General features: G+C 43.5%; 1 protein-coding gene across 6 annotated transcripts in view; it reads right to left on the bottom strand.

Moving 5' to 3' along the window:
- ZNF236 (zinc finger protein 236) overlaps positions 1 to 13,519 on the bottom strand; it is an 88,226-nt gene that overhangs the window by 64,269 nt on the left and 10,438 nt on the right. For 5 of the 6 annotated variants that reach the window (XM_084780663.1, XM_084780661.1, XM_084780659.1 and 2 more), the window contains exons 2-7: positions 12,624 to 12,766; positions 10,680 to 10,844; positions 8,929 to 9,107; positions 6,108 to 6,232; positions 2,938 to 3,110; positions 1,118 to 1,261 (exon numbers count right to left, since the gene is read on the bottom strand). In XM_084780663.1, coding sequence (XP_084636789.1) covers positions 1,118 to 1,261; positions 2,938 to 3,110; positions 6,108 to 6,232; positions 8,929 to 9,107; positions 10,680 to 10,844; positions 12,624 to 12,766 — 929 coding nt within the window. Of the gene's footprint in view, positions 1 to 1,117; positions 1,262 to 2,937; positions 3,111 to 6,107; positions 6,233 to 8,928; positions 9,108 to 10,679; positions 10,845 to 12,623; positions 12,767 to 13,519 lie in introns of those variants that run through there. The other variant, XM_084780664.1, reaches the window with a different exon arrangement.

The raw sequence follows: 13,519 nt of genomic DNA, 5'->3' as shown, positions 1-13,519 counted from the left end.
TCAGAGGTAGCAAGGACTGAATTTCGGAGAAAAGTGCCTCCGAAGAAAAAAAAATTAAAAAGAAACGATCAGATGCAGCTATCTGTTTGTCTGTCTGTCTGTCTCTCTGTGGGTGTGGGTGTATGGGTGTGTGGGTGTATGTGTATAGCATTCTTTCTCTTTTACACACATTCCAAACAAACATTATTATCCAGATTATTTAGTTTAACCACCCTTTGATTTATATACTGCCAAAGGAAATGGTGAAACTATTATTTGGTTATTGCCAGACTAAAATAATCATTTTTTAATAATAAATGCAAAAGTAGATTTTTTAAGATTTCATAATTGTTCAATTATTCCTCCCTCTAATTAAAATTAAACTGAGGAAATCATCCATAACTACTAAACTATAAGAAAAGAAAAAGAAGCACAACAAATCAGCCTGCACTGAAGGAGGCAGCCGCAATGCTCCCCCATGCACCTGTGCTCTAGCACTCATGAGATTCCCCTGTACTCTGCACTTAGCTCCTTAGATGACACACATCCTATGCTTAGACTTTGCAATTTATTATCAATTAATAAACTATGGCAAAAATTACTGAATAAGGCTAAGTTTAAAATCCTAGGGGGAAAAATGGATGTGTCCATGTGTGCATTTGTGTGGGATTGTGCTTTTGTGGGTAATATGCCTGAGTGTGCCTGTCTATATTTAGAATCACCCCATTTCTAAAAACATGAACTAGAAAGCAGGGTTTGGTGCTCAAAAAGCTAGAAGACATAAGAGAAACCATCACTGCCACATGATAAAAGAAGAAACACTGTCAACAGAATAGATTAACTCTTGGATTATAGTGTAAGCAGTATTTAATGGTGACCAAGGGCACTGACTGCAGGACTGAATTTCATGAATTACTGACACATGCTCTAAGTGTTATCTTATAGGTTAGATGACAAGTCACAATCAAGACTATGCATCATTACCCCAAGTTTACACAGAGCAACTGTCATTTAAAAAAAAAAAAAAGTAGCACTTTAAGTGTACTTTTTAACTTAAAAATGCACATTCAAAATAAGACTTGGGTTTTTGGTTTTGTTTTCTTTTTAAACCTTCTATCAGCCAAATTATTAAACTTACCGTTATAACATGTGCAGTCTCTGTAGAACTTGTGGAATTTGTGGGTCCACCCATGTGCATCTTGCTGATATGAGTATTTAAGCTACCTAAGCTTTTAAATATGCAGCTACATTCTGTACAGTTGTAGGTAGGCCCATTTTTTACCTTAAAAAAAGGAAAAAAGTAGCTTTTCAAATCTTTAGGTAATAGATAAACATATTTTAGTCATAGAAAAGAAAATTGACCAGTTCAATCAGAATGGGATAATTGTATAGCCCTAGTGCTGGAGTCTGTTTCTATTTTAAACTAGACCGCTTGGAATCAATGATACAACTCTTTAATCATTAAGAGCAATTGACATGTCATTGTTTCTCTACATAAGAAGGGGCTAGGAATGAAGAAACACACTTTTTGTTATCATAATTTAAGCATCAAAATGCCATCATATATTCTCAACTTCTTAGATTGCTAAACGTGTCCTCAACGAAGGCGGGCACAGCTGGGAATGTCACCCTGAGCACTGAGCTTCTGGGCCTACCAAACAGGTATGGCAGACTGATTTTAAATGCTCTCAATTTCACCAAGTTTAAGATGCATCTAAAGTTACCTTTTACAACTACAACTAAGCCAGAAACAGCCTACAAATAACATTAAAATGATTAAGAACACCTATGGTCAGAGAATGTATCTAAAACATTCTCTCCCTATTATTCAAACCTAACATTAGTTATCACCATGGTTACCGGGCAGGCTTAAAAATGCATAGGACCTCTCTAAGCTGGAAGAAGACTTCCACTCTAATTGAAGTACTCATAAGAGCCAAATTTAAGCCAAGCACAGTGGCATACATCTTTGTCTCAGCACCTGGGAGGCAGAGGCAGGTGGATCTCTGTGAGTGTGAACTAGCCTGATCTGCATAGTGAGTCCAGGATAGCCAGGGCTGCATACTGAGACCCTGTCTCAAAAAGACAAGGAAAAAAAAAAAGATGATGAACCAAATCTAAGGCTATTGGCATCTCAGAGGACTGGGTAATCCTTTAAAATGCATCTTTAGAGGCTCCTTCTAGAATAACACATCCTAGGCCAGATCCCCAGATGCCCCACTGCACACATTGCAGAGCCTCTCCTAACAGGGGCCCTTAAGGAGAGGTGTTTCTGAATATGTGCTGCACAAACACACAGCTGTTGCTAAGTGACCGGCTCTACTCAAAGGCAACTCACAAGAACAACTTTTGATGCCTTGTGTGCTCTTCTGAGGACAAATTATGAAGTGTCAGTTTACCTTGCCACTACTTCATGTGTAAAAGACTCTGAAATTTTTCCTAAAACTATGTGAAATACGTAAGGTCTTTTTCACTTTTAATTTCATACTTTTTTTCCAAGATCTAACATCTGCTCTGTGTGTGTGTTCTGTTGGGCTTACTTTGGTTTTTATTGTCATTATCGAGAAAAAATCTTGCTAAGTAGCCCAGACTGCCCACAAACCCACAGTGCTCCTGCCCAGCCTCTTGAGTGCTGCTGAGATTACAGGTGTCTGACATTCAATTTTTAGCTCCCCAGTCACTAATGTGGCACTTAAGGTTTAACTCCATGAAAAAAAAAGTTTAAATATACATGTTGGCTTTTTAAATTGATAGTTTTCAATAAACAATAAACGGATTCATGATATAAGTATTTCTGTTAAGCATTCCTATCAAAATAGCATGTTCCCATCAATGGGTTACTGTACATAAACTCAATTTGTGTTTTTCAAAACAGTGACATTTCTCAGGCTAGCCACTAAGTCAAGAGACACCTACTGTCCACTGTGGACATGCTCACAGCCCAGACGCCATGCTCACCTCTGAGTGGACTCTCTGCACGTGGGACTGCAGGTTCCCCTTCTGAGAAAAGGCAGCAGGACAAAAGGCACAGGCATGTGGCTTTTCTCCCGTGTGCTTGATCATGTGGGTCTGCAGGGCCCCTTTCTGGTTAAAAGCTTTTCCACACTCACTGCACTTGAATGGCCTTTCACCTAGCCAGAGAGGAAAGAGCCACAGTGTGAAGATCTTACAGTGTGAGAAGCATGCAAGGTGTCCAAACCCAAGGCTGCAACCTATGGCTCCAGCCAAAACACATCCTGGAGAGTCTAAACTCATGCATACTGCAGGCGTCTCTTCAACTTCAACCTGCCTCAGGCAAAGCTTTTCTAAGAAAATCCCATGGCAGTTCTGGTGGGGGGGATTGCCCCATGGCTTTCTCTCAGTCACTTACTCCCACGTCAGCCCTGCTCCCGGTCCTAAACTACTGCCTAGGCCGGAGCACAGCCCCATGCATCCATAACCCCTGACCAGTCCTCTTGCGTCCCCTGGCCCTGAATGTGCTGCTCTCCACTGTGCAGAGGAACTCTTTCTACAAGGCTGGTTTGCTCAATGCCTCACAGCTTCTCAATCCCACTCAGCTGGCTTAGCTGGTCTCCTCACTCTCTGAACCGTCTGTGCCCTCAGTATAGGGCACAGCTCCTCAGAAGGCCTCTGTCACCTCTGCCTGCCCACCCTCCCTGAGAAGCCACAGCGCGCGCTCCCTCCTGGTTCTTCTGGCCCTGGCACACTAGTCCCTACAAGAGTGACTGTTCAGCCACTGGTAGTCCAAATCTCCCACGTCTATCCTGCAGTCCCCGCCCCTTCTCTGCTTAACTCCTTCCCTATGGCCTCTAACCAGTAACGTTTGACAATTCACTTATTATCCAACCTCTCTTACAACACAGGCTCCAGGAAAGACAGACTTTAACGTCCTGCTCACGACTAACTTCAGCACCTCACGTGCATCTCATTCTACACCTGGCTCAACGTCTGTCTGACTCAAGTTCCATTCCCAGAAAAACATTCAGTGGGATAGATCCCTGTTTCTCTAACTAACCTGAGGGTTAAATAAATTAGTGAGATGGAGTAATCCTAGAGAAGAGGCATCACTGGGAAGGGAAGACAGGAAGCTCAGGACGGACTGTGGTCCCAGACAGAGGGTGTCCTCACCAGGGGCATTCTCTCTAGCGCACCTCAAGTTTCCTGGATGGAGCTCAGATCCTCAAGGGGGAGGCCATCAGAAGATGACCACATCACATCTCACATGTTCCGTGAGGTACAGCCATTCAAAGAGATGGAGGGAACAGAGGGGGAACAGGTGAGCCTTCTACTTAGAGGCATTTCTACAGCCTGCGTGTGCTCAGCCTTGCACGCTAGTGAGAAGATGCTGAGCATACAGGCAAGCTGCCTTCCCCAGCACTCCATGTCCGCAAGAGAGCAGCCAGCATGACTACGAGTGATCGGAAGCTCAGTGCCACGAGGAGAACGCATGAGACTCTCCGAGACTACAGGGAAGTCTATAAAAGCACTGTGCCTATTGGGTGCACTGGTCTGAGGTGTACATTTATGGGTGTGCAGAAAAACAATCTCATGGGGCAGACCTCCAGCTGTTAGAGTATGTAAGGGCTGAGGAATCTGTGCAGTGCTCTTTTCTTTGTGTGTTCCTACTTTGATTAAGGGATGTTAACCCCCTTCAAGCTGTTTTTTCATTCAAGGAAGATAAAGTAGAACTCGACACTCTAAAACACAGTGTTTTATCGCATTTTTCTATTTGAGACAGGGTTTCATGTATCCCAGATTGGTCTCAAACTTACTCTATAGTTAGGGATGATCTTCAACTTTTCTTTATTCTTTTTGAGACAATGTCTCACTATTTATCCGTTCTGTCTAGAATTCCCTACGTTGACAAAGCTAGCCTTGAATGCACAGAGATCCACCTGCTTCTCCTCTGTGTGTTGGTGCTAATGCTGCACATTACCATGCCTGGCTGACCTTCAACCTCTGACCCTCCTACCTCCACCCCCCAAATGCTGGAATTACAAGCATGCATCGCCACACCTAGTTTGTGTACAATCATGAACTGAACCAGGACTTTACATATGTACGGTAGGCAAGTGCTCTGCAACTAAATTGTATCCCTATGCCAACATTTTAAAGATAGTGCTTTTTTTCTTCCCGTGTTCTAAGGGACAAAGAATGAAGCTCTGAAAATATCAACTTTATACTGGTATATAATGAGCTAAGAATTATCTGAGTGACTCTACATTACCAAAAATGGAAAAAAGCAACAAAGCATAATCAGAACTGGCCAACAAAACACAGTAGCCAACCAAACAGCTGAAGTTCACATTTTGTCTTCTCACTATAAATGAAAAGCAAGCAAAAGAACAGGAAAAATGGCAAAGCATGCATCCTTATTACTTTAATTTCAAATGTATAAATATTTGCCATTTTCTTCATTTTTCTCAAGAGGAAAACATGTGCATCATTCACAATAGCATAAATTGTCTTTCACACATGGAAAAGATTATCTAGTCGTGAATACTATATCCATTTCAAACATTCAAGCAAGCCTAACAAGCAAGCAAGGTAAGATACAGAGAAATAAGGTTTTGTTACTTTAATGCTGTTTAGTTGCTTAGTTGACTGGCTTTGTGAGGCAGGGTCTCACACTATAGACAGGGCTGGCCTGGACCTCACCGTGTGGCTGAGATGACCCCAAATCCCCGATCTGCCAACTCCACTCCTGAGTGCTAGATTTTAGGCCTGTCCTGCCATGCCCAGCCGCCTGAGCATTAAAGCCAATTTGTCAGAGCACAGACACCTTATGCTGCTTTTCTTCCTCAAATCTGATTGGCCGGGTGCTACACTGTCTAATTCTAGGTGCTGCACAAGTAACCACCCTAACATCAATGCCAACAGCTGGAGCTCACTAGACCCCAAACACTTTTCTATGTCTGTCATTTGTAATTTAGGACAACTACACGATGGACACAGGCTCGTCGTTTTTCAAAGGAGAATGCAACCAGCAACATTAACAAACCAAAGTTGTACAGCAAAGCACAGAAGAGCCAGAGTCTGACTACAAGCTGAATTAGCATAGCAGTAAGGCACATTTTGTTTCCCTCAAATCACATAACAAATAATGTGAAAGCAAATGTTTCTCATACCTGTGTGTATCCTTATATGTCGCGTTAACTGACTGGGCTTTTGAAACGTCTTTCCGCAGTGTGGACACGAGTATGTGAAGCCACTTCTGTCAATGTTCCGATTATAAGATCTTGTACCTGACGCCCTAGTACAACATATGGGAAAAAACAATGACTGAGTCATCTCATCTTCCTTACGTTATAGGTTGAAAGTGAAAATAACACCACAGTTAGCCAGCTAGTCAGCAGAGTATGTTTTAATGTCTGTGTCCACTATGTAAACACAAAAGCAAACATTCATTAGCCTGGTGGTTTAAATTTTATTTTTTCTGGTTAAAGAAGTTGGCTTGTTGAAATCCTCACAGTAATTGAGGAGCAAGGCAGAAGGCATCTTTTAAAGCACACCTTGTTGGTTTAGTCAGCACAGAGGCCCGTGCAGATACAGCTCCACACCGCCAAGTCCAGCTCTCCCACAGCTCTGTGAGAGTTGACTATTTGGCCTCTCTGGAGACTGTCTGGTAGTGATGCCAAACACATCAAAAAGAGCCCTGTTTCTTTCCATGTCAAGAAATGGAAGCTTCTCAGGTATACAGGTTTAAATCTTATGAGAACACACGATTCTTCAAATCCATCTTCAAAAGCTGCTAGTTTTATTTTCAAACATCTCAGTATTCTCAAACACATGTCCTTCCAGCCACCAACACTTCTGCAGGAGAGCAGTGCCTACCAAGAGAACACTACAGCCTCCTGGCAACCTGCTGCCCTCCTAACACTGAGCAAGCACCCACACACTTCCAATCATCTCCTAACCCAGGGTAAATAGAAAGCATGCATCTTACACACCTGTATACAAACACGTGGAGAGAGAATGACAACACTTCCAGCCCCCTGCCTCCACCTCCCCGCTGCTCACATTAAACACATGCACCATCACAGTTATCTGTATTACTAGGACGGAGTTGTGTGCACGAGGTTTTGAACCCAGAACCTTGTGCATGGCAGGCAAGCAATCTACCAACTGAGCTACACTCCCAACCCACATTGTGTTTTTTAAGTACTAATACTAATGAAATAGCAATGCATGCCTATAACCTAGCATTCAGGATGTAGAAGAGGATAGTAAGTTCAAGGTCAGCCTGGTCTGTGCAGCAAAACCCTTGTCTCAAAAAACAAAAACAAACCAGACACTAAAATGGGGAATCAGTCAACAGCAGGCAAGATGAAAGTGAAAGGCGGGGTGGGAAGCACCGACTCAGTCCCATCTGAAGTGCAACCCCGGAGTGGACTGCATGCTGCCCACTGCTTACTTATTGCATACACTTTTTGAGCAAACTAGTATAAGACTTGTTAAAAATAGCAGATATTGCTGGGTATAGTATGCACACCTTTAATCCCTGCACTTGGGAGGCAGAGGCAAGTGCAACTCTGTGAGTTCGAGGCCAGGCTGGTCTATGTAGGAAGTTCCAGGACAGCTAGGACTGTTATACAGAGAGACTCTGTCTCAAAAGACAAGAAAAACAAAAACAAAAACAAAAACAAGAACAGATATTCCCTGTTACAGCTTGGCATGGTAGCAGGCTAAATTAATAATACAGCTGCTGAACAATTTACTAATACTGTCCTTTATAGTAGTCTGTCAAAATCAGTTTCATGACAGGCATGGAGGCAAATATCTGTTATCCTAGTACTGGGAGGTTGAGGCAGGAGGAGCTCCATCAGTACAAAGCCAACTTGGCCTACATAGGGAGGCCGCATCTTTAAATCCAAAACAAAAGAACTGGCCCAGAGTGGCAATGACCAGATTCCCCACCACCGGGAACTAAAGCACAACGCCAGGACAACCTCCTTCACTTTCTTTTTATTAAGAACACAAACTCCTCTCCACACCAGGGGTCAGAGGACACTGGAGAAGGAGCATTAGCAAACAGGAGCGAGGATGAGGAGGGCTGCTGTAAACCGTATCTCCTAGACAAGATGTGGCCGCCACACTCAGGGCCTCACATGTGCTTACTTGCCTATCGACTTTCCAAAACAGATGGAAGAGGGTCACATGAGGCCCTGGCCCTAGCTGAGGAGCTACAGGCAGTCCATGGCTACTTTTGCTTCAGGAGTATAGCCTGAGTAAGTGGCCCATGACCCAGTCAATACTGCCACAACCATGCACATGCAAGCTTTGCTAACTAAATTCAGAGATCATTTTTTTAAAAATCATGAAAGTAGGAGGGAAAAGGGTTAGAAAGAAGAGTTTCAGAAAGGAAATAGGAAAGAAGGGAATGGTGGTGAATGTGATAAAAATGCATTATATAAATGTATCAAATTGTCAAAAAATAAATTAAAAAAATAGTTTTGAGGGGTTGGGGGCTTGGTTTTTTTGAGTTTTGGGTTTGTTTTGTTTTTTTCAAGACAGAGTTTTTCTGTGTAGCCTTGCCTATCCTGGACTTGCTTTGTAGACCAGGCTGGCCTCGAACTCACAGCAATCTCCTTGTCTCTGCCTCCCAAGTGCTGAGATTAAAGGCATGTGCCACCATGCCTGGCAAAAAAAAAAAAAAAGTTAAAAAAAAAATAAGGACACCACATAAATAAGAACAGGTAAAGTACAAGAACCAGAGGAAATGTTAAGTTTGGCCAGGAGTATATTATATTTCTAAATACTAGACTAGAAACTGCACTTCAGCTTGACCATGGCAGTGACAGGGTGACACGACAACACACCAGCTATGTGCTTGCATCTGCTGCTCTTCTTCCTAGAGCACCAAATACTTCACTCAGTCACAGCAAAGCGGGCCAGGTTCCTGTGTCCCACACAGGACTTCTACCATGCTAGTCCAGGAATGACCCATACCTAACTTTACAGTGAGTCTTCATGTGTTCCTTCAGCTCTGGCGACGTCTCGAACTCTTCCTTACAGGCCTTGCAGGTGTGGACTCGGTTGTTTGCCAGTTCCTGCCGATGCTCCTCCATGTGTATGGCCAGCTGGCTGTGCAACGTGAACTCATCCCCACACTCAGAGCAAATGAGGTTCTGGAAAAGGAACATTTCCAAGGCACTGCTCCTTAAAAGAACTGGGGGCACTGTGAATTGAGTCCACAATGATACCTTCCTCCAGAGTGAATATCACCTTCGCCTTTCAAAAGGCGTCACCATGTCCAAATTGGAATGTATGAAATCATTTCCACTAGTAAAGGATAAAAAAACAAAAAACCCAGCTGGGCGTGGTGGCGCACGCCTATAATCCCAGCACTTGGGAAGCAGAGGCAGGTGGACTGCTGTGAGTTCGAGGCCAGCCTGGTCTATAAAGTCTAGGACAGCCAAGGCTTCATAGAGAAACCCTGTCTCGAGGAAAAAAAAAAAAAGTTGGAATATAGCTCAGCGGGAACATTTTCTTGGCATGTATGACTCACTACTGGGAAAAGCAGAATGTTAATATTACTGGTAGGTCTTTACTGTAAGCATGCTTTGATGCTCACTTTTCTTTCAAAGGAACTACATTTTTTGGGTCCAACTGGCTGACACCTGGGCTAACTAGTGAAGAGCAGCCTCTCCACTGCCCACTGGTCCCCACTGCCCTCTGGTTTCCACTACCACTGGCCCCCACTGCCTTCTGGTCTCCACTGCCCTCTGGTCTCCATTGCCCACTGGTCTCCCCTGCCCTCTGGTCTCCATTGCCCACTGGTCTCCCCTGCCCTCTGGTCTCCAGTGCCCACTGGTCTCCCCTGCCCTCTGGTCTCCAGTGCCCACTGGTCTCCACTGCCCTCTGGTCAGAACACCATCGTGATAAGGTATTCACAGGTGCTTTACAGAAGCCATGCTCCAACTGCAAGGAGCACGTCAACCTCAGCTACTGGCCATAGCTTCTACATCAGGAGGAGCTGCCCCACTCGCAATCATTCCAGACAAACTGCACCAGCTTGGGAAGACCACTTGGGAAAGATAAGCCCTGAAAATTACAGCCAGGCATGGTGGTGCACGCTTTAATCCCAGCACTCGGGAGGCAGAGGCAGGCAGATCACTGTGAGTTCAAGGCCAGCCTGGTCTACAAAGTAAGTCCAAGACAGCCAAGACTACAAAGAGAAACTCTGTTTCAAGAAAGAAAGAAAGAAAGAAAGAAAGAAAGAAAGAAAGAAAGAAAGAAAGAAAGAAAGAAAGTTCGTTCTAGATGATTCTGCTCACCCTACAGATACTCTCACGTAGGTCAGAGTGGGGAGCATGTCCCCCAGTAACATGACAGAATGTGATTGGCTCAGTGAGTGGCCTATGCATGGCCTTCATGTGAGCCTTTTATGATCAGTGGACCTAGAAGCTGTGCTGTGAGTGGAGCAAATTACAATCATACATGTGCACGTCACAGCCCACTGCTGGCTTTTCAAGTTGCTTTTCAAGCCCCTCAACTTTTAGGCACTAGTCCAGCTATCCTCCTGATGGCCTTTCTTGCTTACTTGTGATCTTTAGCATGACTAGAGTGGGCTGCAGGGGTAACAGGAAACCACTCTAGAGAGCTGAAGCTTAGAAGTAAAAGGCTATGAAGCTTGTAAAGTCAGGCTGATGGCCACATGCACTCACCAGGAGGTTAGGAAACACACGTTAGACAGTTACCTCTTCCTTCTCATGGAGCATAATATGCGCTTTGAGACTGGCCACTCGGGAGAACCTCTTGTTGCACACAGGGCACACGGGATCTTCTGCATTGTGCGTGCACTTATGAAGTGTCAGGTTGAATTCAACATTAAATGTTTGGGGGCACTGGTCACATCGGTGTGGCTGTTTGAAAGAAAAGAAGGAATTGAATTATAATCTTTTCAAAGATGCTATTAAAATAAGTACTGAGGCCAGCCTGATTGACAAAGTGAGTCCAGGACTGCCAAGGCTACACAGAGAAACCTTGTCTCAAAAATCCAAAATAAATAAAAATAATAAATACTCGCTGAGCATGGTGGTGTACGCCTTTAATCCCGGCGCTTGGGAGGCAGAGGCAGGTGGATTGCTGTGAGTTTGAGGCCAGCCTGGTCTACAAAGCCAGTCCAAGACAGCCAAGGCTACACAGAGAAACCCTGTCTCGGAAAACAGAAAAATAAAACAATAAAATATAATAGTAAGTAGTGGGTGTGGTAGCACACACTTTTAATGCCAGCACTCAGAAGGCAGCAGAAGGTGGCTCTCTGAAAGTTTAGAGACTAGCCTGGTCTACATAGAGAGTTACAGGACAGTCAAAGCTACCATGTCTCAAAGGGAAAAGGAAGATACCATAATTTATAGATTACCTTTCTAAAGCACTCTCTGTAGGGTCCAAGTCACTTAGCGTCTCATAAATTTTTCAAAGGATTACAAAAAGAACATCACATGTAAAAATATTTCTTTTCTTTTTTTCTTTTTTTAGATTTGTTTATTCATTATTTATATGGTATTTTTGCCTGCATGTGTGCCGACGCACCAGAAGAGGGCAGCAGATCTCATTATAGATGGTTACAAGCCAACATTTGGTTGATGGGAATTGAACTCGGGATCTTTGGAAGAACACTCAGTGCTCTTAATCTCTGAGCCATCTCCCTAGCCCCCCTTTCTTTTCTTGATGGTAGTGAACAGTATATTATCTAATCTCAAACGCTCAATCCTCCTGCCATCACCTCCAAATGCTGGGATAATCTCATGCTGTAACACCTAACTCCAAAGCTATTTCTAATGTGAAATATTGCAAATCTGCTGAGTTGTGGACACTATGAAAACAGACGTGAGAAAGTTCAGTCCACTAGGTTGGATTTTCCCTTTATTTCTGACAAACTCACTTGTAAACAAAATCACTTCTAGAAAAACAATTAACTATATAAGTTTTCCCCTAGATTTCACCAGTTGTTTCTCTGAGTCCACAGTTTCCTGTATATGGAAACATTCTCCCTCTTACGTGTAAAAAAAACCAAGGCAGTGGCTGGGGTTTCTCTCCAGCCTTGCAGCCATGCCTCCCACCAGCACCGCCTACACGAGCAAGTTAAAGGGGAGGAGAGCAGTGTCCATCCTCTAAGTAAGGAAGGCCGGGCAGCCCTGCTACTTGTGCTTTTACGCCACTTCCTATCTACTTCTATTAAGTTGTATCTGGAAAGATTAGCATAAAATGATTCAAGGTCTCTCTTTAGAAGGACAAAGGGGTGTAAGGGGCTGGAAGAAACAGCTCAAAATGGCAGACCACATGATAAACACACTCAAGGTCATACGCATGGTCCTCACCCCAGCCAGCCCCAAAAAGAAGGAAGGAGGGAAGGAGGGAGTGGGGGGAGCCATAAAGACAACTTGAAAGCAAGATGCCCTCTGAGGAAAATCCATTCCAGAATAACCAGCCTGCGCGCTGTTGTACAGGAAAGTAAGGTGCCCAAAGGCGCTATCTGCCTACTCATAAATAATTTCAGTAAGGCACTCACTGGAGTACATTCTCCGAAGAATGCCAAACTATTTACATACTATGAAACGTGCTACAATTTCCTCGGGCGTAGCTGGTATACCACCTCCCCCTCAGACACGCCATGCTGCAGTCCTTCTGCAGATACCTACCTTGTCGTTCTGCTCGTGCTCCCTCATGTGACGCTGAAACTGGGACTCTTTTGGAAAGGACAGCAAACAGATTTCGCATTTGTGGAAGTTTGGAATCGGACAGTCATCATCAATGTCATCATCATTCAATGACAAAACTCCATCTATAAAGTTTCATATGTACAGACAATGAATACCAGGTGTTAGTCCCATTATATAAATAAAATAAAATAATTTGGCTATTTAATTTTTTTATAGTGCTATTTTACTTTTATGAGTGTTCTGTCTGCATATACATCTTCTGTACCATATGCATGCTGTGCCTGAAAAAGGCCAGAACAGCCAGGCATGGTGGCATATACCTTTAGTTCCAGCACTCAGGAGGCAGAGGCAGGTGGATCTCTGTGAGTTCGAGGCCAGCCTGGTCTACAAAGAGTTCCAGGTCAGCCAGGGCTGTTACACAGAGAAGCCCTGTCTCAAAAAAACAAAAACAAAAGGCCAGAAGACAACACCGTATCCCTGGATGTCAAGTTACAAATGGTTGTAAACTGACATGTGGATGCTGGGAACTGAACCCAAGTCCTCTAGAAAAGTGAGTGCTCTTAACTACTCAACCATCTCTCAGACACCTCATTTAACTATCATTTAAAAAACAAAAACAAAAAACAAAAAACAAAAAAAAAAGAAACAACAACAACAAAAAAAAAACCCAGTGATTTATTTAGGAGAGACTTTTAGGTAAAATTTGTAAGACACTGAAGATGAAAAATGGATATGTTTTAAATTAGAACTGAGAAATATTGGGATGCCTGAGAGATGGAACAAGAAACTTCAAAATACTTGGTAGGATTTCTAGAAACCTGAAACTAATTTCCTAAGGACAGATACACACACACACACACACACACACACACACA

This window comes from Acomys minous (assembly GCF_964271855.1).
Source record: "Acomys minous genome assembly, chromosome: 4".
Lineage (NCBI taxonomy): Eukaryota > Metazoa > Chordata > Mammalia > Rodentia > Muridae > Acomys > Acomys minous.
Note: the sequence above shows the minus strand (reverse complement) of the source record. Positions and strands in the feature narration are given on the sequence as shown.